This window comes from Coturnix japonica, chromosome 2, assembly GCF_001577835.2.
Source record: "Coturnix japonica isolate 7356 chromosome 2, Coturnix japonica 2.1, whole genome shotgun sequence".
Classification (NCBI taxonomy): Eukaryota; Metazoa; Chordata; class Aves; order Galliformes; family Phasianidae; genus Coturnix; species Coturnix japonica.
Window position 1 is genome coordinate 42874601 of NC_029517.1, and position 24759 is coordinate 42899359.

At 41.6% G+C, this 24759-nt stretch overlaps 1 protein-coding gene and 1 long non-coding RNA gene across 2 annotated transcripts in view; one reads left to right on the plus strand and one right to left on the minus strand.

Annotated features, from left to right (window-relative positions):
* The window catches only part of LOC107309419, a 36156-nt gene extending 28772 nt beyond the window's left edge, over positions 1-7384 (minus strand). The window contains exon 1 of the long non-coding RNA XR_001553174.2: positions 7148-7384. This is a non-coding gene — a long non-coding RNA (uncharacterized LOC107309419). The remainder of the gene's footprint in view (positions 1-7147) is intronic.
* Positions 7385-7534: 150 nt separating this feature from the next.
* PDIA4 (protein disulfide isomerase family A member 4) lies at positions 7535-18309 on the plus strand. Its single transcript, XM_015854211.2, has 10 exons — positions 7535-7746; positions 11810-11981; positions 13761-13966; positions 14481-14619; positions 14808-15013; positions 15578-15736; positions 16192-16343; positions 16483-16639; positions 16730-16963; positions 17546-18309. The coding sequence occupies exons 1-10, from the start codon at positions 7665-7667 to the stop codon at positions 17959-17961; spliced, it is 1923 nt and encodes a 640-aa protein (XP_015709697.1). The 5' UTR covers positions 7535-7664; the 3' UTR covers positions 17962-18309.
* The last annotated feature ends 6450 nt before the right edge of the window (positions 18310-24759 follow it).

Genomic DNA, 24759 nt, shown 5'->3' on the forward strand with positions numbered 1-24759 from the left:
CTTCCTATCTCTATGCACAGGGACTTTCAAAATGGTCCTGACTTTAAATAGTTAAGTCATTAGATATAAAAACCTGCATAGCTGCCAGAATATAAAACATTATCTCATGTAATTGTGTGTTGTATGACACACAGGTCCAGCTCATACAGATAATCCACTTTATCTTCCTAAAGGGGAAAAAAATAATTTTTTCTCATGTCTTCCCATTTACGCTCTCTTAAATACTTGATTTTGCAAGCCATTCTATTAGTTTCCATTACAACTAGACCATCCAAATACACTTCATCAAATTCAGTTTATCTAAACTCAATCATTTCATTTAATGAATTCAACGACTGAGCTCTTAGAAACAGGTCTAACTGTAAAACTTGACTACTCCAAACCAGTTAACAAATTCCATTGGCAGAAAGTGTGGCAGCACCTTTAAATGCAATGAATTCTGTTATTTCAGTTATTGAAGTAACAGACTGAAAATAAATACTGCTGAGGCATGTTTCTGAAGCCTAAATAATATACTTTTCTTTTTTAGACAGTTCTTCTAGAAGACAAGTTATAATCATATGGTGTCTAATCAGACAGAACTATTCCTTAGTTTTAAATGTGATTTACTTCCAGTAATATCTTAATAACTGCATTACTGTTACTCATATGATCTAGAAATGTACTGAATTTTTTAAAAAGCTCTGTTATCAACCCTTTTAACTGAAAATTATGTTTACACCAAACAATGTAGAAAAATATAGGATTAACATAGAATAAAGTAGGAGAACAAAAGTCAGATATAAGAATGATAAAAACACCTCAAAGATTGACTTTACAAAGAGAAGAGATATTATAAATTTAGAGATCATTAAATTCAGTAAGAAAATCACAAATAATCTGTCTTCCTTACCTCAGTCTAGTCTACAGTAAACTAGCATATGCAGACAGGAGAAAGCGGATACATCTGCTTTAAACCAGTTTAGATCACTCAAGATAAGCAGGTCACCATCCTGTAAGAAAGAAGGAATAGCTTACCCCTTCCTCAGGATCAGGACTAACCAAACACTCCAGAGGAGGTAGCTGTCAGCCCTTAAATAAAGTTAGGGGACCTTAGCTAGCTCCTCTCCCTTCCAGTCACATAGTGAATTGCTTCCACCTGTGCTCCCTGGCCTGGCTACATGCCACCACATCCTCAATCACAGATTCAGGCCATGACCTAACAGTTCTCATATGCTCCACCCCTTCACAGTGTAAACCAATGATTGAGAATATTGGAGTCAAGCTATTTGTTACAGTCTGTTCACAATTGCAGTTGCAAGGAGATAAAATTTGCTGCTGTGCTGATGTTATTTTCTGATGTGATGTTGATACAACTTTTCACTTTGCAACCCGTATAGGAAATCGTTGATCACAGCCTGAACCTCTGATTAACCATCTGAGGCAAGCAATGAGTCAGCTGCGGGAGCACCAGTGAAGATAATTCAGCTGTGCTACCAGAAGGGGTGGAGCTTGGCTTCACCTTTCCCAGAACTCATTTAAGGGCTGTCCACCTCTAGGGCAGGCTTTCTTTCTCTGGAGGTTGTTCTTTTGTAGAGTTTACTGTGAACCTTCAACATTGGTGAGCATTTTCCATTTATTCTTCTGTTGTGATAATTTTTTTTACTAAACATTTGTGTAAATTGTACACAACCTAGAGAGTTCATAGTTTTCTATTATATATTCTTCTGGCTTATTTTGCAAGAGGTGTTCAAGAAGGCTGTCATTAAATATCACTGAAGAACAAGATACTATGGTAATTCTTCAGTAACACTGGAATTCTTTCTGCTTCTGCCTCTGTTGATCATCCTCGTGAGTCACAAGTCTCAGGGGAGTAGAATAGATGTTCAACTGGAACTAAGAGAGGCAGGTCTGTCCTCCATGATAAATACATGCCATATTCCTGTTCTGCATCAAAATTTCTGCTTTGGGTGGGGCCACGTCCAGGCATTTTATACCATGCTCTTTGGCCCAGTTAGTTTGAGTAACTCTATCAGGCACCAAAGGGGAGGTTCTGACCTGCCATAGAGATATTATTATAGTTCCTTCACATTGAAAGTTAGGGTGCGTATTACAATTTCTGATGACTATGCTCCAATTGCTTATAGTTTACAATCTGTCACCCTTCTAATAATCATCCCCCATGGTTCAAGTAGGCTGCACCATTTTGGCCTCACTTATACTTCCCATAGCCATATTATGTTCTGGGTTCCAGGTTTGAAGTTCTCAGGGGCAGGGAACAGAAGAGTATTTATTGTTCCAACTTGAGATTACAATTGTATATCAGGTACCTGAGGGACAAGAAAGTGCTCTGAGATAGCTGGCTTGGCTTCATCAAGGGAAGGTCATACCTGACCAGTCTGGTGGTCTTCTATGATGGAGAATAGAAAAAAAGGGGAACCTGGACTTCTGCAAGGCCTTTGACGTGGTATCACAACACCTCCTCATCTCTAAATTGGAGTGATATGACTTTGTAAGAGGGACTATTTAGTGGATAAGGAATTGGTTGGATGTTGTCAATTTCTCTGTGTTCAGGTGGAAGCCAGTGATCAGTGCTGTCCTTCAGGGGTTGGCTTTGGGAACACTTGAGCTTCTTTATTAGTGACATAGACCAAGGGACTGACTGCAGCCTCAGCCAGTTTGTGGATGACACCGAGCTGGGTGGTACAGTTGATATCATAGAAAGTGTGCCATCCACAGGGGGCTGGACAGACCTGACAAGCAAGTCCACAAGAACATGATAAGGTTCAATAAGACCAAGAGCAAGGTGCTGTACTTGGGTCAGGGCAATCCCACATACATGCACAGACTGGGAGAAGAAGTCATTGAGAGCAGCCCTGCAGAAAAGAACTTAGGGGTCCTGCTAGATGCAAAATGTGACATGAGCCAACATTGCACACTTACAGCCCAGAAGGCTAACAGTATTGCTAGGCTGCATTAAAAGAGGGGAGACTAGCAGAGAAAGGGAGGTGATTGTCCCTCTCTATTCTAACCTTGTGAGACCCCCTTGGAATACTGCGTCCAGGTCAAGGGGCCCCAACACAAGATGAGAAGCTTCTAGAATGGGTCCAGAGGAAGGCTATGAAGATTATCACAGGACTGGAGCATCTCTCCTACAAAGACAAGCTGGGAGCTTATAAACAGGAAAGAAATCGACTTGTTACATGGGTAGATAGTGATAGGACAAGGGGGAATGGTTTTAAACTAAAGGAGAGGAGATTTAGATTAGATGTTGGGGGAAATTTTTCATTAAGAGCATGGTTAATTGCTGGAACCGGCTGTGCAAAGAGGCTGTGATGCCCCATTCCTGGAAACATGCCAGGCCAAGTTGAATGATGCCCAGGGCAACATGATCTGTCAGCTGGCAACCCTGCTCACACTTTGGAACAAGACAGCCTCTGAGGTGCCTTCTAACCCAAGCCATTCGATGATTCTATGATCAAATAAGTGAGATTTCACAACTCAACCTGCTTTGTGTGTGTGTGTGTTTTAAACAAGTTTTAAGAGCATTCTCTTCAAATGATTCAGAAATATACATATATTGCAATGTCAGGTGTGCATTTGTAGCATTTTGATCCCTAGTTTAGACTTCCAGTGGGTGGGATTAACAGCACCTTCAGCTCACACTGTAAGGAACAAACACTTTATTCAAATAAAGCACAGGAAGAATAACTGGACTTCCCCAGTCCTACTGAAAATGCTGTGCATCACGGTCCAACACAGTACTTCAGTTGCACATATTGTATTACAAGGATTTTTCCAATCCTTTAAGAATGATCAGATATTTACTATAGCACCAAAGTATAACATTTGTATGTAGGCCTCTCCAAAAGTAATGCCTCCTATTTATTTACATGGAAACTATAACAGATACAAAGAGCACAATAACAATATTTGATAGAGCAAATTTTCGCTTACAAAATACTATTTTCAGCAAAGTCACCACCATTAGCTATGCATTTTCAGCAGCAACGAATAAGAGCCTGCATGCTGTGCTTTGCGAACCAGCAAAGGTGACCCACTCTTGCTACTGCTGAAATGCATCATCCACTACCTCACTGTGCTAATATTCACTGTCTGGTCTCCAGAAATGTTCAGAAAGCATCCACAAATATCACTGTGTGACATTTTTCCACAATAAGAAACACAAGCATTTTTGCTTCATACATGCTTCCATATCAGACATCATTTTGTTAGAATGATTCTCTACTGTCATCTATCACACTGCAACAAAATGTAACAGAATATTGGTGGGAAGGTTTAACCTCTACTGACATGCCTCTAACTTCCACCCTGATGTAGTAGTTCAACATAATAAAATAGAAGGCAATACCTTCAGAGCAGCCTTCATATTTGAAAACAGTAACTTAATTTCTTGCACCTCTACTCAGGCCAGTATCAATCAGTATCACTTTGTGATATTAAGAATTATGACTTAAAGCAGCTATCACATAAATGGGACTGCTGTAACTACTCAGTATCCTTGTAAGTCACCACTCTTATTTATTAGGCTGTGAAAAGCCAAGTAGGTACAAATCCATTTTTGAGATTGTAATAGAGTTTAATAGCAAAAGCTAGATTGATGTAGATTAGTTTGTCAATTTTCATGACTTCTGGAGAAGAATACTGGCATTTTCTTCTTTGTCACTTACTGCTGCACATCTCTTCCACAAATATCAATGACAGCACCCCATGGAATTTGCAGAACAATGTACACACAGTGACTTGCTCCAAGATCGCCTTTTGAAGGGGAAAATTTCAGTACAGCATAAAGCCAGTACACCACTGACTAGTGCTGGAAAACACTGATACCTTCTGTGAAGATTTTAAGGTAGACATTGACAACTTAAAACAACAGGAAAGACACTCTCTAGACATTCCTAAAGAAAATATGTTTAAGGAGTATGACTGACTGCTTGTTTCTGAGGATACAAATCTATGCAGACTGATTTATTCCAGTTAATGAAAGAGAAAAACATCCAAACATCCAGAAATAACTCATATTTCTGTGGAACTTGACAGCATATGCAAAAGTGATCCTGCTTATGATTTTCAACATTGCAATGTTGAAATGAACTTGCAAGATAATATTTTTCTGTTTTGCATTAACAAAGTATCTCCCTTCAGTATGTCATTGCTGTAAACTCTATCTATAATGCTATTTGCTAGGGGCAGATATACAGATTATTCTGAACCCTAATGGCTAAAAGAAGGCTAACACAATTTAGATTATTGATTAGAAGTATTCAGTCTCATCCTGAATCACCTTGGTCTGGCAATGGTAGAAACTAAGAAGTTATAAGAAACACATAATCACAAAATGTAGTCCATTTTCAAATAGCCAAAGTGTGCTAACATGTGGAGTTTTCTGCAGCACAGCAACTATATCAGAAAAAAATATATTTTATCCAGAACTGCTCCATAGGTATTCTGAGATCATACATTTTCAGTGCTTTGTTCCCTAGTGATGTATGAAGCAGAAGTGACCTGCAAGTTTGGCCATTTTCTCACATCAGATATGATGCTGTGGACATGTGCCATTCAATGATCCACACACCTAACCTATAGATCACCTTGTACTTACCCACTTGTTAAAGGATCTGTTCCACCTGGAGACCCTCTTGACAAGAGGGTTTGGGGTTTGTTTTTTGTTTGTTTGTTTGTTTGTGTTTTGTGGCTAATTCAGACAAAGAACAAGTACTTGTCAAAAGGCCACAGAGCTGTGATCAGTACAAGTTAGTCCAGGATTTCTGGCCTCCTCTGCTCACCCCTACATGCATGCAAGCCTTTAGGGAACAGAAAAGTATCCTTTGGAAAAACTACACAGCCAGTACACTCTTTCCAAGTGCTCAGTGTACTGTACACTTATACAAAGTTTACAGTTTCATCAAGCTAGACCACAGATGGTCTCTGAATAATTAAGTTTCTGCTTGGTGTCTTACTTATGACCCACTGTGTAATTCTGTTGCCCCAGCCTAGAAGACCAATCAGATTGTGCTTTTTTGCCAAGGTCCTGTTCATCTAACAGGACTTGCCCAAGATCCCAGTTTCCGTAACACACTAACCCACATCTTCACAAATCTCTCAGACAGATAATCAGGCTGCCCTCATGTGAACAAGGGTTACAGGGTTTCTGTCTTGCAGATACAGTTCAAACAAACCCCAACACCACATTTGTACTATCTGCACTGCCTTTTTCACTGTCTAGCTGGATGATGGTGTTTCACATCTTGAGTGTCCAGCAAACTTACTGATTTCATATTTCAACTCGTTTAACAAGCATAGAGATAAAATGCAATCACCGTAAAACTCAGCCATCACAGAAGAAATATAACTATTAGCTATTTAAGTTAAACTATTTTTAACTATTTATAACTAATTAAAATATTTTATAATCCTGTATTTCACATGCTAACAGTCTAAAGAGATAGTATCACCACTTCTCCAGTTCACACATCTTTTCTGCAAGCTTTTTTTACTTGTCTCCTGACTGTCTAAACAACATCAGGCCTGACAGAACACCTCAGGTCAACTGTCCCAGTGGATAACATCCACTGCATTGGGATAAACAGATTACAATAGCCACTCTTTTTCCTACAAACCCAGATGAAGAAGGCAATAAATATTTCACACACAGACACAACATTCAGTTCAATGGTTGCATTAACCAAACAGTAAGCATCCTCTAAATAATGGCTTCCCATTATCTTAGTTTTTCCTAAACAAAACATTGCCCAATCTGACTATCATATCACTGCATGTCTATATTAAATTAAATAAATAAAATCAACAAGTTCTTCAGACCAGGTTTCACAGAAGATCCCCTCCTGACTGTAGCAATTCACTGGTAATTTGAAAAGTTGCTTTTGCATCAGTTACAGTATTTCTGAAGAAACTTGTTTGGCCGCTGGGTTGAGGGTCAAAACTGACCCCTGTACTGTAACTGATTAATGGAGAACAAAGTAGGGTATTAGTGTCTTTTCTCAAACTGTTTGCTACAGACAAACGCTGAATGACAACCTAGATGCATCAGTAATCCTTCAGAGTAACACAACATCTGCTCAATCCTTAACATCACAGCATTCATTTTACAAGCCTGCACTTTGAGCTGTTGAAGACAATTACTTACCACAATATTCTATTACTACTTCACAGTACAACTGCTGCATACCAAATTTAGCCTACGCCACCTGCTCAAGGATCAGAAGCTATGATAATGAAAATAATAACTCCAAAACAGCACTGATTTGTCCAAGCACGTTGCTAAACTGACCGACCCATCACCCAGCTGCTCCACCACCCTTCTTCCCTTAGGCAGCACCCACGCCGCGGACCCTCACTGGCTGACTCTCCTCTTCTCCACTCCCCTGTCCCTTTGCTTCCACCCCCTTGCAGTACTCGCCAATCCCGAGCATCGGTGCTGTGTCCCGGCCCCGCGAAGTCCCTCCCCTCCCCGGTCGCCTCTTGGAGCGCGGCTGCGCCCGCTGCTCGTGGCGGACAGTGGTTGGAGGTCCGCGGGCAGCCAATGAGGAGAAGGCACCTCAGAGCAGGCGCTTGTCTTTATGCGGAGCCTGCCGTGAATCGGCGTGCGTAAAGTTGTGGAGGGTCGGAGCGGAGCCGAGTCGTGTTGTTTTGTGTGTGGCGATATGAGGCGGCAGGGGCTGTGGCTGCTGCTGCTGTTGGGGTTAGCCCAGCTGGCTGTGCTGGCGGCTCAGGAGGACGGCGGAGGTGAGCGAGCAGCGGGAGCGGCGCTGGGGTCCAGCCGGGAGCTGCGTAGGGCGGAGGCCGCCGTGCGCGCCGGAGCCGCTATCACTCGGTGTAGCCCAGCGCTTGGCTGCCTTCCTTGGAAGAGCTAATGCTGGCGGGGTGCGGCCTGGCCTTGCCGCACAGCCTGCCCTGCACATCTCTGAGTGCAGGACGTTCAGGCTGCTAGTCCATGTTGCCTCGTCTGAAGTAGCGTCTGTCTCACCCCCTTGCAGAGCGGCTCTGTGCCACTCTAGAAGGCTTTGCTCTTCTGTCGGTGTGTGGTAGTGATGTTTTTATGTTTCTCCGTGTTGTCTTTGGATTTCGCCGAGGTTTGTTTCTTCTTGCCCAAAACTAGCTGAAAGGAAGCTCCTCCGGCTTTAGCTGAGTGCCAGTGTGCGGAAGAGACGTACTTGGAGGAGGGTTTTGCATGAAGCATCCCTCCCATGAGCTGTGAGGGGCTTATTTCCGCTGTGCTTCCCGCGCCGGCCGTAGTGTGAGCACAGTAGGAAGGCCGGGCTGTGCTCTCCTGCCGGTTGTCAGCGGGCAGCCAGGAGCCTGCAGGAGAACGTTCGTATCGGGTTTCTCTCCTGTGCGGTGCGCTTCCAGGCCTAGCCTGGTATATGAGGGCTAAAAGCTTGTCCATGGTACTGCATCCGCAGCAGCGCGCTGAGCTTTCTGGCTTGGGACTATAGCAAGAAAAGCTATTCTCCGGAATCAATTGTGTGCTTGTTTCTTCCCTGTAAGCTGCACCGCTCTTCTGTCCCTTTGTGCCCTGCGCAGTTAGAGTGGGCCGCTGGCCAGTGCCACCGCTCCTCGGGCAGGGCTGTCCTGCGTGCTGCCAGCCGGCTACAATCCCTCCCCAGGGATTGCAGGCGCGAGGATTCGTTCCTTTGCTCAATCTGATCGCAAATCATTGCACGACTGGAGTCGTTTTTGTATTTCTGTGCTGTGTATCAGTTGCGTACAAATCCTGAGCTGGACTTTAAATGTCTTGATGTTAAAACACGTGGTTATCAGTTCTGATGTTTGCATTTGGAACGCAGGTTTGTGTGAGACAACAACGCGTTTACTTTGTGTGAAGCAGTAACTTTATGTGAACTGATTTCTCAGGAGTTTGAAAATTCAGATGCAGCCAAGCTTGTTACATTGTAATCTTGGGGTGTGAACTTTGACTAGGGCAGTGCAGTAACCTGCTTACAGAAAGACTAGGCTGGAGCTGATGGTGGACTGGTCATGACTGCTACTCCCTTTGCATACACATGTTCAGTGAAGCCCAGCATGTGGGTTAGTTTCAGAGTAACCTGTCATCCTGAAAAAGGCCTGACAGTCAGCACCACATATGTGAAGTTTTAAAATGAGTGTTAGCGCACTACTACTTCTGCCATATCAGGTGTCAGTTCCTCATTCAATGAGTGTTCTCCTAAAATATCATTAATGCTGAGTAAAATTTCTTAATGGTGTCTCAGTGTCCCTTACGACAAGTAGTTCAAGCAGAGCTTCAGTCCTGGCACTGGCATTAGAGGTAGGTAGGTGTTGGTGAAGCTGTGGATTCCAGGGGGATGAGTTTGTAGGCTTCCCAGAAATGTGTGCTCTGCTTCAGCAAGAGGCAGACAGCAGTCCAGCTGTTTCATGACTTCCCCCCTTTGGGAGGATGAAGTGCTTGTGTGTATTGTGTGTAGTGACCTAAATACATTCGTGTCAGAAAAGCTTCATGTTGGCGTGCATGCAGCTACTTCCAGTGAAAGATAGAAAAATTACTTCAGTGGTATATGTTTGATCTTGTGGTTTAGTGCTTCACTTGTACAGAATCTTTGTTGCTTTTCCAGACTCTTGAGTGTGTTGCTGTTAGGGCAGCCCAGGCCTTCTCACTGAGGAAGGAAGGTTAGCATTGTGAGCAGAAGCAAGAGTAGCAGCCTGATAGTTAGGTTCAGAGCTGCATGAGCAGAATTGACTAACAAATTTTGCTAAGATTTTTTTGTCAGTACAAATCAAGTCTGACATGCTTTCCTTTGAAAAGCAACAGGCACGGTACAGCTCACTGCGAGAGAGTTCAGGCACAGACCAACCTTGGACATCCTGTGGTGAAATGTCCCTCAGAACTACGGAGCACTGTTAGAAGTTCTGACTGCTGAGCTCTGTGAAAAACTGGCTTTCCCACTATAGTGTTCCCTAGTGTAAATGAATGCCCTGGTAGTTCTCTCTGGAAGCTTAGTACTTCCCTGCAACTGTTCTGGCAGCAACACTGAAGCTGTTGTCCAGTTGTAAAGTTTAGCTTCAATCAGATAAAGCAATAGTAGTTGCTGAGAAACTTGATCCCAAGTGACTTTTGTTGTGTGGTAAATTATCTCCTGTGATCTCTCACCTCATCAGGCTTGAATATTTTAGTATCATACAAAGTTGCATTCCAATTAAGCATATCTTTAGCAGGAGTGTATTGTTTTGTGAGAGCTTATGCACTTCTTTTTTTTTTTTCCTCATGGAAAAATGATTGCTGCTGTTTAATGGCATGTGATGTTGTACAGTTATACAATTGTACAATTGTATAGTCAATAGGTAAACAGATGTTAAACAGATGTTTCATATAGAAGATTATTGTGATAGAAAGATAATCTATGATAAATGGAAAATGCTCACTGATGTTGAAGGTTCACAGTAAACTCCACAAAGGAGCAATCTCCAGAGAAAGAGATCCCACCTTAGTGGTAGTCAGCCCTTAAATGGGGTCTAGGAGAGGTGCAGCCAGGCTCCACTCCTTCTGGTAGCACAGCTGAAAAGGTAATTCAGCTGTGTCGCTGCAGCTGACTCATTGCTTGCATCAGGTGGTTAATCAGAGGTTCAGGCTGTGATCAACAGTTTCCCATATAGATGTTTAATGTCTATGGTTTGCACTTGTCCTAAGAATAGGCTGGGAATTCTTCCTTTTTATTGCTTGTATCCTCCCACTGGATATTACACACTTCTAATTCTTTTATTTCAAATTCCAGGTGAACTGAGGAGTATTTTCAGCATTCTTGTCCTGAACAAGTGAACTGCATGTACATTGTCTACTGCCTACTGCAGTCAACTTAGTCAAAAGCCAGCTAAACTTATGTACATAGTATGCTGTTTTGAAGAACGAAACTTCAATTTTCATTGTTTTTTTTTTTTTTTTTTTGATTGCTGGAGCTTCCAGTGGTAAGAAGGTCCTTAGTTTCAATGGCATGTGATTTATATGAGGGATAAGGTATTTTCATCAGTTTTGCTCTGACTGAAATTCCTTTAAGCCACTCAGTAAGATTTGACTAGAATTATAGCAGTTATGACTAAAATCTTTAGAAGATGTGAACGATCAAATGTTAGAGAAGCAGTCTCAACTTCCAAGTCAAGGCAGACTGAACTGGTTGATGTGTCTTGGCTCCAGATTTCATGTGTAAACCCTGCTTTTCTAATTTAGCAAGTGTCTTCTCCAAAGACCTGTTTTGAATTGGAGGTCCTAAGCCAGAGGCCTCCCCTGAATTTCTTGAAGGCAGTTCTGACTCCATTTATTTCAGGAGGGTGCCTCACATCTCCACACATGATGGGTTGGAGTTTTGGGGATGCTCTGTGATGATGTTGTTATCTTGCACTCACTCAACAAGTCTGAAATTGGATATCAACTCTGTGGCAGTCTTGCTCAAGGAAGCATATCTGGTGTCCTGCTTCCCTATGTATCAGCAAAATACCAACATGCTTTATTAGCAGTTGATGCATAGGTTGGAATGTGTTAATTCTCCCTGTGTCTCTTCTAACTTGCTTTGGAGAGCAAAGTATGTACTGAGACTTGGGTAATGCTGACACAGCCTTTGTGGAAATGGAATGGAGCAGGTCAAACACCTGAGTCCAGTTACTTTGTAAACTTGGGCAGCTCTCCTATGTAAAGGAGGAATGAATTAACCTGTTTTTATACTTCAAGTGGTAAGGTGTACTTAATCTGTTATTAAATTGATAGACTTATTTTAACATTAAACTTAACACAACCTAATCAATACTGATTTATTTTTTTTTTTTTTACATTTTACTTTTCTAGAATCTGTTATACAAGAAGTTGATGATGGTGATGATGATGAAGAAGAAGATGATGATGATGACGATAATTATGAAGTTAAAGAAGAAAATGGTGTGTTAGTCTTGAATGATGCAAACTTTGACATCTTTACTGCAGACAAGGACACTGTGCTCCTGGAGTTCTACGCACCATGGTGGGTTTGCATGGAGGTATCACAATACCTCCTTAAGTGCAGAGTGAGATGGGTGCTAGGAGCTTCTTTGTCAATATGCAATCCTAGAAAGTGAGCTTGGGAGGTTGTTGATTTTGAGGTAGAAGTAGTTGCTTGTTTGTTTCTATTTTTTTTAATTTTTTTTTTTCCCAGCTGTCTTTATTGGAATGGTTCTTAGGAGTGAGAAAGACTTGATGGCATTTTTTCACAAGTCAACTGCTGTGTTAAAAGCAGGTATTTGGATCGTGACTGGTTTTAAACTATGGGGATAGTGCTGTACTGTGCTGTTTTCCAGGGCAGGAAATGGTTCTGGAGGTCCCTTTGCTTTTGTAGCATAAGAGCACACGTCTGTCACAAGTGTCACAGAGATCATTCAGAGTCATAGAATCACCAAGGCTGGAAAAGACTTGCATCACTTGTGCTGAGGGCTCCTGTGCCAAGGGCAGCACTATCCTGGCTCTATCTCTGCTCTGCACCTGTTGGAGAGCAGAGATGATCTCAGTCAGCCCCAGAAAGGTCATATGATGTGGCTTGGCAGCGTTCTATCTTGACCTGTTGGCCTACCAAGAACTTGTGCTCGCATAAATGGAGAAAACTTCCCTGGCTAGAAGTTGTCCTTCAGAAGTTGGTGTCTGTGTCCTTGTTCGAAGGATGTTATGATGTGAGGACATCACTCTTTCATATTACTAGTTTGAATAATGCCTTGTGTATTGCTGTGGTACTGATGTACACTGAATAACACCAGAGTACTATGGGGTGCTATCATGGATACAAAGTCCTTTAGGCAGAATGCATTTTCTCTTGTGTTCTTATGGGCAAAAGTAATAGGAGTATTAAAGGGAAAAGCAAGAGTAAATGTTTGCAATCAAGGTGATTAGTTTGTGCTAGTGTTGGAATGGAAGAGGGGAGGAATATGTTGTTGCTTGAAGTAGGCTTTGAGTGATGAGACTGGTATTAATTAAAACTGTCCCTGTTTGGTAGTTGTAGTTTGCTAGCATGAAAACTGAATGTGAAACTTAGCATAAGAATGTGTAACCACCACAGACTAGCATCTTTTTTTTTCTTCTTCTATGCTCCCTCCTCCCAGTTGAGAGACTAAAGAATACAGGCTGCTACATGCTAGTTTCTATCTTTGTTTTCCTTTGTCTTTAGTTTATCATACTGTACTCATTTTTTTTGTATGCTGATACCCCTGTTGTGCCAGCTTCTTCAGCAGTAGCTTCTGTTCTTCCCAGAGAATTCTGAGTAGAGCAGGTCCTCTGATACAAATATGGGTTTGAGGTGAAATTCAATAAGGCCCAATTAACTTCTGGTTCACTTTTCTCTTTAGTTTGAATTTAGGATACCATGTAGAGAAGATGAACCCAGACTAGGGAGAAGCTGAAGTGAGTGACATGGTATCTGGGGGAAGGGAGGAGAAGCACAGTACAAGGTTTGCAACTTTGTAAAAGTAATTACTAAACTTTTTTACTTTGGCTTTGAAACTTAGAATCTTTTGAATGGGGAGTGGAAAAAGAAAAGGTTGGGATTTGTGCAAACAGTACCTGGCTATAGTTTCTCTTGCCCAGCATTGTCCCTCCCTGACCTTCCCCTCTTCCTCCCGCCCCCACTTCTTCCCAGATCTGAAAATAAAGCAGGACAAATAGTGTCAGGTTGTTGATGTGAACATCTGGCAGAAGGCCTTCTGGAAATGCAGAGTAGCAAAATATTCCTCCATGCCTGTCTTGCATTTGTATTTCTATGTATGTATTCCTTTGACAGGTGCGGGCATTGCAAGCAGTTTGCTCCCGAGTATGAAAAGATAGCCAAAACCCTGAAGGAAAATGACCCTCCTATTCCAGTTGCCAAAATTGATGCTACTGCGGCCACTGCACTAGCAAGTCGTTTTGATGTCAGTGGTTACCCAACCATTAAAATCCTGAAAAAAGGCCAGCCTGTTGACTATGATGGTTCTCGAACAGAAGACGGTAAGCACTGGTGCTTTGCAGTTCATTGTAACAAAGCAAAGAAATGTCTGGTCTTCCTGCTTGAGGAAATTATTATCAAGGGCTACGTCTTCAAGTTCTGTTATCTTAAGTAGAATAATATTATGAAGGCTAAAATTTTGCCTGATCATCTAAAGCCTGTGTGCTAGAGGACACAGTTTTGTTGGTAGTAGAGCTAAGTAGCTCTTAGTCATGGAAGACTTCCTGAACAATGGCCTGATTAAAGGAGGTGGTATTGTGCTTGTTGAGGGATTGAACTGTAGGAAACACCACATCTATAAATTGTCAGTGGACATAAAAGCACATATTTTTCACTTAATGAATATGTCCAGCTTCATTTCAGTGAGAAAGACTCCCTTTTCTGTCTGCTTAGAATGGAATTTGTGTAGTAATTTGCTAATAATTTGTTTAATAATTTGATATAAATTGTTGTGTTTGCACTATCATTTCTGTAGTATATCAAACTTCATAACTGAGCTATTGAACTGTTTTTCAGCAATTGTAGCCAAAGTCAAGGAGATTTCTGACCCCAATTGGACCCCTCCACCAGAAGCTACTCTGGTATTGACCCAGGATAATTTTGATGATGTTGTGAATAATGCTGACATAATTCTGGTGGAATTCTATGCTCCATGGTAAGCAAGAAGGCAGTTGCCTCTGCTTTCCTAGTGCACCTGTTCTGAATACAATTGATGAAGCTTTTTTGCTATTATGCCTCTTCTGAATCTTCAGAAGAGACTTGCAGCTCATCCACTGCAGGGGTAGAAGGTAGCTAGCAGGACCTGGCTTACTAAAACTGCCCTCCACCCTCCTACTTCCTTAGGTGTGGACACTGCAAAAGACTTGCTCCAGAATATGAGAAGGCTGCCCAGGAGCTCAGCAAGCGCACACCTCCCATTCCTCTGGCTAAAGTCGATGCCACTGCTGAAACTGAGCTTGCAAAGAAGTTTGATGTTACTGGCTATCCAACTCTGAAAATCTTTCGCAAAGGCAAACCTTACGACTACAGTGGTCCACGAGAGAAATACGGTATTGTGACTCCTGATCTTTTTAAAGGCTTGATTTCAAATGTACAGTTGTATAGAGTATACATATGCCATCAGTATAAAGTTCTCATTTTTGTAATATCACCCTATGCCCCTTTAGTATAAAAATAATTTAAATATGCAATCAGGCAGTGTGAGTAAACGGGCATTCGTTAGTTGCACTTGAATGCCTCATAAGGATTGATGAATTGCTCAATACTAGCTTGCAATATAAGAGAAAAATAATGAATAACCAAGTGGAATGCTGTCTTATAGCAGGGTTATGAGACAGTGAAGGGTCTAAAACTTCAGAAAGGTGGGTTACTTGAAAGGTCAGCTGACAGATGTAGAATTCTTGAAACCAGCCTTAAAGAGAATACCCAGAACTGGAGCATTTGAAGACTATGGCCACTTTCTTGTTAACTTTGTTGGTTATTTTGAAAAGATTACACAAAAATGAAGGTGTCAATGTGAAAAATACTGTTAAGCTTCTCTATAGAGGAAGTGCCTAAACCTTTCAGTTCAATAATTATTTAAGTAACTTCTTGGGTGTTGTTCTGTCTAACAGGTATTGTTGACTACATGATTGAACAGGCTGGTCCTCCATCTAAACAGATTCAGGCTACGAAACAGGTACAGGAATTTCTGAAGGATGGAGATGATGTCATTATCATTGGTGTTTTTAGTGGAGAAACTGATGAAGCTTATCAGCTCTATCAGGAAGCAGGTAATGCATGGTTTAAAATTAGAAGTGTGTTTTGTTGAGCCTTGTTATTCAAAGCTTTGGGCATGGAAAGTTCCTTTATTTATTCTCGGAATTCAGCAAGGAGGCTTTAAAAAGGGAAAAGAGAGAAAGAGACTGAAGGGTGATCTTCCATTTCTACTCAGGGGGGAAATACCCTTCTACTAGATCTTGCATGTGTAACTGAAGTCACAGTAGATAATATACATAAATATTTAAATAATTCTAAATCATTAAGTAGGTACACAGTTGAGTAGCATTCAAATAGTATTTCTCAAACTATGTTTTCTCACCCTGTTTGGGGGCAAGAGCTGTTCTCTAAGACCCTGAATTGTTCTGTGCCTGCATGAGTTACTGTCCTTGCAGCACCAAGGTTTTGGTTGAAAGCCATCAATTCAGTTCTTAGTGACTTTTAATTCTCCTTAATTTTAATCTTTTAGCTCACAGTCTAAGAGAAGATTACAAGTTCCATCACACCTTCAGTAATGAGATTGCAAAACTATTAAAAGTATCTCCTGGAAAACTGGTTGTCATGCAGCCGGAAAAGTTTCAATCAAAGCACGAGCCCAAGATGCATGTTTTGGATATTAAAGTGAGTAAGAATATCATGCAGGCATTGCTTATTGTCCCTTACTTATTCATGTATGTACCGATAGTAGTTTCCAGTACTGTGTAACAGAATTACTGCTTACATGATGTCCCCACTTTTTTTGTTTTTTGTTGTTTTAAAGCATTCTACAGATGAATCGGAGATCAAAGAGCATGTAGTGAAACATGCTTTACCTCTAGTTGGTCATCGCAAGCCTTCCAATGATGCTAGAAGATATGCTAAGCGTCCTCTAGTGGTGGTCTATTATACTGTTGACTTTAGTTTTGACTATCGTGTTGGTAAGTTAAGTTTACTGTTCCTCTGTTTTAGAAGGAAACAAGAAATAAGTAACTAGAATTTACTAATCCTGCTGCATTATGGTTCTTCAGCTACCCAGTACTGGAGAGGCAAAGTCCTAGAAGTAGCCAAGGACTTCCCTGAATATGTGTTTGCTGTTTCTGATGAGGAAGATTATTCTTCTGAAATAAAAGATCTAGGTCTGCTTGAGAGTGGAGAGGATGTAAATGTTGCCATTCTGGATGAAGGTGGCAAGAAATATGCCATGGAGCCAGAAGAGTTTGACTCTGATGTCCTCAGGCAGTTTGTGCTGGCATTCAAAAAAGGTAAAGGATTTTTTTTATTTTCTTTTTCTAAAAACCATTTGCTTTGCTTCTTCCTTCAGTGCATATTCTTCTGATGTTACGGCTGATGTGAAATCTTATAATGCTCTATGGCTTGAATCTTCCTGGATGTTCTTTTCCTCCCTCATCTCCCCTCCTTTTTTTTTTCTTTACCTTCATTAAGTTTGCTGTTTAAACAGCGCTGTGGCATTTAGCAGTATTTTAACACCAAATGTGTGTGGCAAGCCTAAAACATTCTTTCACCTTTGAAGTGTCAGGTGATTGTTTGTATTCATGGCTAGTGTAATACATAAATCACTGTTGATCACATTATGGCTGGATACTCATGAGCAGAGGGAGAAAGCTTCTAGGGTAATGTGAAGCAACTTAACCCTTTTTCAGAAGATTATGGTATCAAATGTCATCAGCAAGCTAGCCAGTGTTTCCTGCAGAGCTGAGATTGATTACTAATGCAGTGCTTTTCTTTGTTGTGAGGATGTATTTCTACCTTTTTTTTTTCTTAGTGAAAACACAAGGATTGCTCTTACTGTAGTTAACAATGGTGTGTGTTATCCTTTCTCCTAGGAAAACTGAAGCATATTGTGAAGTCACAGCCAGTGCCAAAAAATAACAAAGGGCCTGTGAAGGTGGTAGTGGGTAAAACTTTTGATACCATAGTAATGGATCCAAAGAATGATGTTCTCATAGAGTTCTATGCCCCGTGGTGTGGACACTGCAAGAAACTAGAACCAGTGTATACTGAGCTAGGCAAAAAATACAAGAATGAGAAAAATCTAGTCATAGCCAAGATGGATGCTACTGCCAACGATGTGACAAATGATCACTACAAAGTGGAAGGATTCCCTACCATCTACTTCGCTCCAAGGGACAAGAAGAACAATCCTATTAAATTTGAAGGCGGTGATAGAGATTTAGAGCATTTGAGTGAATTTATAGAGGAGCATGCAACAAAACGTTCTAGAACAAAAGAAGAGCTTTAGATAAGAGGAGGGTGATAAAGAATTCTTTGTACGTTGTGGTTTAAAGAAAGTTACTGACAAAACTTCAGTGAGAGAAGAATTCAGCAGCTTGAACAAGGAAGTTCTTGAGCAGTAAAGTAGTTGCAATATCTCTTTTTGTATTACAGAAAAAAAAGTCTGGACACTGAACTTTGATACAATTGTCTTGCTTTTGTTATGGTTTTGATCTATGGAGGAAAAATACATCATTTATTTTTTGTGACTATCTTGAGCTTGATTCTTTGATTCCCATACAGCTCTTCCTCTTTTGTTTGTTTGTTTTGAAGTTAAAAGAAACTGCCAAAAAGAGAACCAAGTCCTTCTGCCGAATGGATGTCTTATTTTGGTCTGGTTATTTTGGTGGGCTTCGCAGGGGTGCGAGTCAGATGAGTTCTTTTGCTGTATTTGTGTATCTGTTCAGGTGCCTATTATTGTATAAGGTGCTGAGATTAAGAAAAGGTGCTGGTTGGTTGTTTTTTTTTTTTGGTTTTTTTTTAATACTGGATAAACTATTAAATGTTACTTAGATAAGACAAAGTGAGTTGCTAACTAAATACATTCTAGGCCTTGACTACTTTTGTGCATCTCTGAAGAGAGGATGATGCTATAATACCATTTTTATTTTTTTTTTCCTAATTGAATTCTAATTTCAAGTTCACATTAACCAATGTAGTCTTCTCAAAATAATGTCTAGTAGAAATAGTGCTTGGATTTTACTATCTCTATGCATCGATGCCTCCTTTTTCAGGGAGGAAAGTGTTCACTGCTGATTCTTAAAGAAAACAGGCTGGGACCTTTTTGTATATTTTATTCCTGTCACAGCTACTGTATGTATGAAGGATAGAAGCATCTACTTCGTACTTAATTTGGCATATGTATTTAAAAGTGGATTTTGATGTTAAATATCTCATCTACATATGTCCATAAGAGTTTATAGGTCACATTGGGGTGGCAGACTTGCATCCCAGAGGCAGACCATTGTTTCCCAGAGCTCTGATACCTAAGTGTGTGCCACTTGAGTGTAGCTGCAACAAATTTGCTGTAGATTTAACTTCACAATTATACAGAGATAATTCTCTTCTCCTAGCAGCATTCTTTTCTGTCTTACAGAAGACCAATATAATCAGTCTTCCTTCACTGTGTCCTTTTTCCATTAGTTTCCAACATCTCAGAGGATGTGCAAATCAAATACTACACCACAGTCTTTTTTCATTTGGTGAGATGATATCTTCTCTGTAGGAAGACTAAACACATTTCCTGAATGTAGCCATTAACATATGGCCTGAAAGTTCAAGGAGGCTGGCAAGGCAACTTGTAATCTTTGTCTTGTTCTGGTTCACTCTGCATCCCTATTGAAGATCCTCTGCTTGCTGCATTCTCACTGCTTGTTAACAAACTTCTCAGCAAAGCATGACTGGGTGGTTCTTGCAGAGGTGTTTGGGACTGCTTGAAGGCTTTCTCTTCCTTAAAAACTAAACTAAAACTCCAGCTCACTGACACATAATGAATGAAGGAGATGGTATCAAGTCTCTGTACAGTGCTGCAGTTAGATTGCTATTAGACTTATGTTGTTTATTAGCAGCTGAGAAGCATTGAGCACCTATTCAGGATTAGGCCTCATTACTGCTCTGTGTTAAAGTGGTGTAGTCATTTATCTTGGGCCATGGAATCACAGAATCCTTAAGATCTGGAAGGGTTCTTTGAAGATCAGCTGTTTCTGTTTACAGCTTTTCTGCAGAACCTTCAAAAGCTATGATCTTTGATTAGTGTCTCTTTTGCGTTGGCAACAGGACTGAGATCAGACTTAGCTGAACATTGACTTATGTTAGGGACAATTTTTTCAGCTTCAAAGAACATTTGTAAGTAAAATAACACGTTCTGTCCTATGTCTACTTGTTGCTATCAATATTTCAAAGAAGTAAAAACACCTTTTTGAAGCATGGTTCAGTTTTTGTCTTGAAGTAGATACCTTGCCTTTAGGAAGCTAAATTGCACTTGTTCTTGCCATAGATTAGTTACAGGCTTGCAGAGATTTATTCCAAAATAGATACCTGACCAATAGAAGAGCATGGATAAATGAAGAACATACAGAAGGGAGGGGAAAAAGTCCCTTACTGGTAATGAGTACTACCGCTAGGGCTGATGCAAATTTCTTGGGGCTGTGTCAAAGCAGACGAATTCCCACCTCTTCTTTCAGCTGCGGACGTACTGCTGGTGCTATGTTACTGCTGTAGATCTTTGCATCCCACAGGAGGTGGTGTGGGCAGAAGCCACCATATGTTGAAACAAAGTTCACCAACCTGCGGAAAGTCTTTGCAGCAATACAAAGTGTGCTGGCACAGAGCTCCTTCATGCTTTCCCTAACTTCTGCGTGTGGAAATGTCGAGGGTCACAGTTTCTTCAGGGCCTGAATTTTTTTTCTGGGGTGGCAGAACTTAACTATGTGTCTCAGAGGAGTAAACCTGCTTATAACATTACTAATTTAATTTCTTCACATCTGTGAGCTGGAAGAGCAGGCACTGTTACCATGAGTGGGTTATGGGTTGTAAGTATCAGGGAGAATGAGGGATTCTTTTCCTTGTTTTAGCATCATTTGGCTGTATTTTCTACAACTGTTTATCTGTGCTAACTTGGCATCTGCATCCCATAACTGTTATATTTATCTTGAGTGCTTTTCACTAAATTAGAGAATAGTGTTGGCCCTTGACTTTGAGAACAGCCACACTGGAAAGCAAACTGAATTCCTCAAGTCCAGTATTGTGTCCTCTGCTGTCAATAACAGACTTTGTGATACTCAGTCCTGTGCCAGTGGTCCCACTGGGATGCTTCATTATCAGATCCCCGCTGCATAGAACTATCTTTGTGAAGGGTGTTTTTTTAATAATAATAATTTAATGTGCTTCATGTCTTTTAAGGAGTGCAAGTCATACCATCTTTTGGAGTTTTTATCAAATGTGTCATGCTTGTCTGCTTTTAATTTTCTAGTGCATTAGGATGGTTTCCTTACCTACAGTAAGGTATTACCTACATACCATTCCCGTTCTACAGAATGGGGGAAAAAATGAAAGCAGTGAATAAAAGGAAGAGGGACTGTCAACAGGGCTCATTTGCTCTTACCCATGACAACATGACCATGCTGTGCCATCTTGGCTTGTAGTTAGAAGTGGAGCTACAAACAACTGTTTAGGCCTCAGCACAGGTTTTTGTAGTAATGTGTGGAAATCAAACCCCATACCCTGTAAGGATATAGAGCAGGTATGTATTATTAGCAATACGCATATACCCCGGTGCAAGGGTGATAGCTCCACTTAACTTGCACACTGTTAGGAGAAAGCGTGCTATAGATAAAGGCTGAACTAATACATAATCAATAGTTTGCAGGAATTTGGATACAAATTCATTACTTTCCTGAGACTCAATAGTATGCAGTCCCTCCCCGTTTGCATGTACATAGTGAGTTCTGGGTGTGGTCATGGGATGAAGGCTTATCATCTTCCTCCTGAAGGCTCATAGTCTTCCTCACTGTAAACTTTCAGCCCTGTGGGAGGGGTACCCCCCCAAACCAGTTCCAGTTTGCCCTGTGGACATCTAATCACCACACTGTTTTTGCACCTAGAGCTGTCTTTCAAATCCTTGTCTTTATGGCCTCCATCCCCCTTGTTAATCCAGGTCCAGTGTCTTCAATCCCTATTCTTCTAACAGCTTTTACATAAACTATCTCTTCACTACCCCTGTCCTACTTTCTGTGAAATCCCTTTCTCTTTTACTGTGGAGTCTTTTACTTCTCTCATCCTTCAGTAGCAAGTAGTAGTCAGTTCTCAGATGGGCTCCAAGGATCTTGGCCTTGTATAAATCTCTTCTAGTGTGTGATTCTAGTGTCAGCTTAGAGAAAATAGAAATTGACCCATAACCTAGTACAGTTTAGGTAGAGCTGTGCATTCAGAGCAAGAACAAGGACAAGGGTAAGCAGCAACATCAGCATAGCCTGTGCTTTATAAGGTATTAGTATCTATACTAACTGCAAAGCAGTCAAGGCCACAGTAAATGCTGGCCTGGGATATTGATGTGTTAAATACTAGCTTTTTTTGTACTGAGAACTACAGTAGGATATGTCTCTGTAGTAAGTTGTTATATGGTTTCTATTTCAAATAATTTTGTTACTTTAAACTGTTCATTATAGTGATCTGAGCAAAGCAGGAAACTGGTCCACAAACTCTGTCTTTGTTCTTATATGACTGTGTTCAGGCAGCAGGCTCCTGAAAAGTGGAATGTGAATTAGTGTGTAATTAGTGTGTATGATAAAGGGTCAAAGGCTCTTCAGAAAGTAGCATTAGCCTAGAGGTTTGATTTCAGCCCTAGCTCACAGGAAAGGACAGAAGCCATTGTGAGTTTCTCCTTATCTCCCTTTCTGGTGCAGAGCAGTGATCTGTGAGCAACCTTAGCTGGCACTGTAATGCTATAGTACCTTACCCTAGCTACCAGGTATTTCTGGGACATAAGCATGACGTGTGGGCTGTTGCATGAATTGCTGCACATCTCAGTGGTCCTTACATCAGTGAGTTTCCCTGGTGCCCTCTGCTGCTTGAATCTGTAGTAGGCTGCAGAAAGACACAAGCAGGAAAAAACCAGGCGTGCAAAATCTTGCTTGTTGTCAGTGTCCAGGATCTCATAGAGCATGCAAGGCAGCTTGTTCAACTAAAGAGGTCATTTGGCTCAGAAGCAACTGCTGTAGACACTGCTGTGCCTAATTTCAGAGGCCAGAGCCACAGACTACTGTCACTTCAACATCAATAGTTAAGTGTGCCATGAGCAGCTGATATACATGGCCATCCTAGCGTGGCTTCTGGGGCAAACTTCTTGGTGGGAGCTGGGGTAGGACTGCCCATGTTGGGAAGTACATGGGTTGGGAAGGATGCAGCCATTCCAGTTTCAGTCCTGCGGGTAGGTAGAAGGAGTCTGTCTATGAATTACCACAAATCTGTGCATAAGCAAGGTGGGAGAATCACTTTGCTGTTCATTCAAATCCCAACCTGTATGTCCTTGATATTAAAAATTAAAAAGAAGTGGAGGACATACAGCTTCATTTAACACAAAGAAAACTCTTATCTTAACTCTTAACTCTTCTTTACTTCCTTAACGTCAGGGGCAGCTTGGATTGTAGTGACCACGAGATGGTGAACTTCAAGGTCTTGAGTGGAATAAGCAAAGCAAAAAGTAGGATTGCTACCTTGGACTTTAGGACAGCCAAATTTGATCTCTTCTGGGACCTACTTGGAGCTATCCCGTGGGCCAGGGCGTTAGAAGGTAAGGGGACCTGTGAGAGCTGGTCAGCATTTAAACAGCTCTTCTTCCAAGTTCAGGATCAGTGCGTCCCTGTGAGCAAGAAATTGGGAAAGGGTAGCAGGCACCTGTGTGGTTGAGCAAGGAGCTCATGCGCAAATTCAAATGGAAGAAGAAGGTCCATGAAAAGTGGAAAAAAGGTCTGACCACTTGGGAAGAATATAGAAATGTAGTCAGGGCCTGCAGAGATGCAATGAGGAATGCTAAAGCCCACCTGGAATTGAATCTGGCAAAAGTGATAAAAGATAATAAAAAAGGCTTTTTAAAAGTATGTTAACAGTAAAAGGAAGACTTGGAAGAATGTGGGTCTCCTACTAATTGGTGGGGGGTTCTGGTAACAGGGGATGCTAAGAAGGCAGAGATACTGAACATGTTCTTTGCTTCTGTCTTCAGTGGAAAAGCTCTCCCTCAGGAATCCCAGACCCCAGAGGTTAGTGAGAGGGTCTGGGGAATGGAAGACTTCCCTTTAGTCAGGGAAGAGGTGGTCTGTGACCGACTAGGCAACACCAATGTTCATAAATCCATGGGACCCGATGGGGTGCATCCATGGGTGCTGAGGGAGCTGGCAGAGGTGATTGCTGAACCACTCTCTATCATCTCTGAGAGGTCTTGGAGAATGGGGGAGGTGCCTGAAGACTGGAGGATAGCCAATGTCACTTCAGTCTTCAAAAAGGGCAAGAAGGAAGATCTGGGAAACTACAGGCCAGTCAGCCTCACCTCTGTCCCTGGAAAGGTGATGGAACAGCTTGTGCTGGATGCCATCTCCAGACAATTGGAAGAAAAGGAGGTTATCAGGAGTACTCAGCATGTGCTCACCAGGGGGAGGTCATGCTCGACCAACCTGGTAGCCCTCTATGATCTTGTCACTGGCTGGGAGGGTGGGGGGGAGGATGATGGATGTTGTCTACCTTGATTTCAGCAAGACATTTGATACTGTCTCCCACGACATCCTTATAACAAAGATGAGGAAGCATGGGATAGATGACTGGACAGTGATGTGGGCTGAGAACTGGATGACTGGCAGAGCACACAGGGTTGTCACTGGTGGTGCAGTCTGGTTGGAGACCTGTAAATAGTGATGTTCAACAGGGGTTGGTGCTGGGTCCAGTCTTGTTCAACTTCATAATCATAATCTTGATGAGGGGAAAATGGCCACCCTCAGCAAGTTTGCTGGTGATATGAAGTTGGGAGGATTGGCTGACACGCCTGAATGCTGTGCTGCCATTCAGCGAGACCTGGACAGGCTGGAGAGCTGGGCAGTAAGGAACCAGATGAGGTTTAACAAAAGCAAGTGTAGAGTCTTGCACCCAGAGAGGAATAATTGCATGCACCAGTACAGGCTGGGGGAAGATCTGCTGGAGAGAAGCTCTGCAGAGAAGGACCTGTGTGTCCTGGTGGACAACAGGTTGGCCATGAGCCAGCAGTGTGCCCTCGTGGCCA

Bases quoted from the DNA above. Each gene is read 5' to 3' on its own strand.
- PDIA4 (XM_015854211.2), top strand. From the start codon at position 7,665: ATGAGGCGGCAGGGGCTGTGGCTGCTGCTGCTGTTGGGGTTAGCCCAG. The intron at 14,620-14,807 runs GTAAGCAAGAAG...CTACTTCCTTAG, and splicing joins GTGGAATTCTATGCTCCATG to GTGTGGACACTGCAAAAGAC. The intron at 15,737-16,191 runs GTAATGCATGGT...TTAATCTTTTAG, and splicing joins TCAGCTCTATCAGGAAGCAG to CTCACAGTCTAAGAGAAGAT.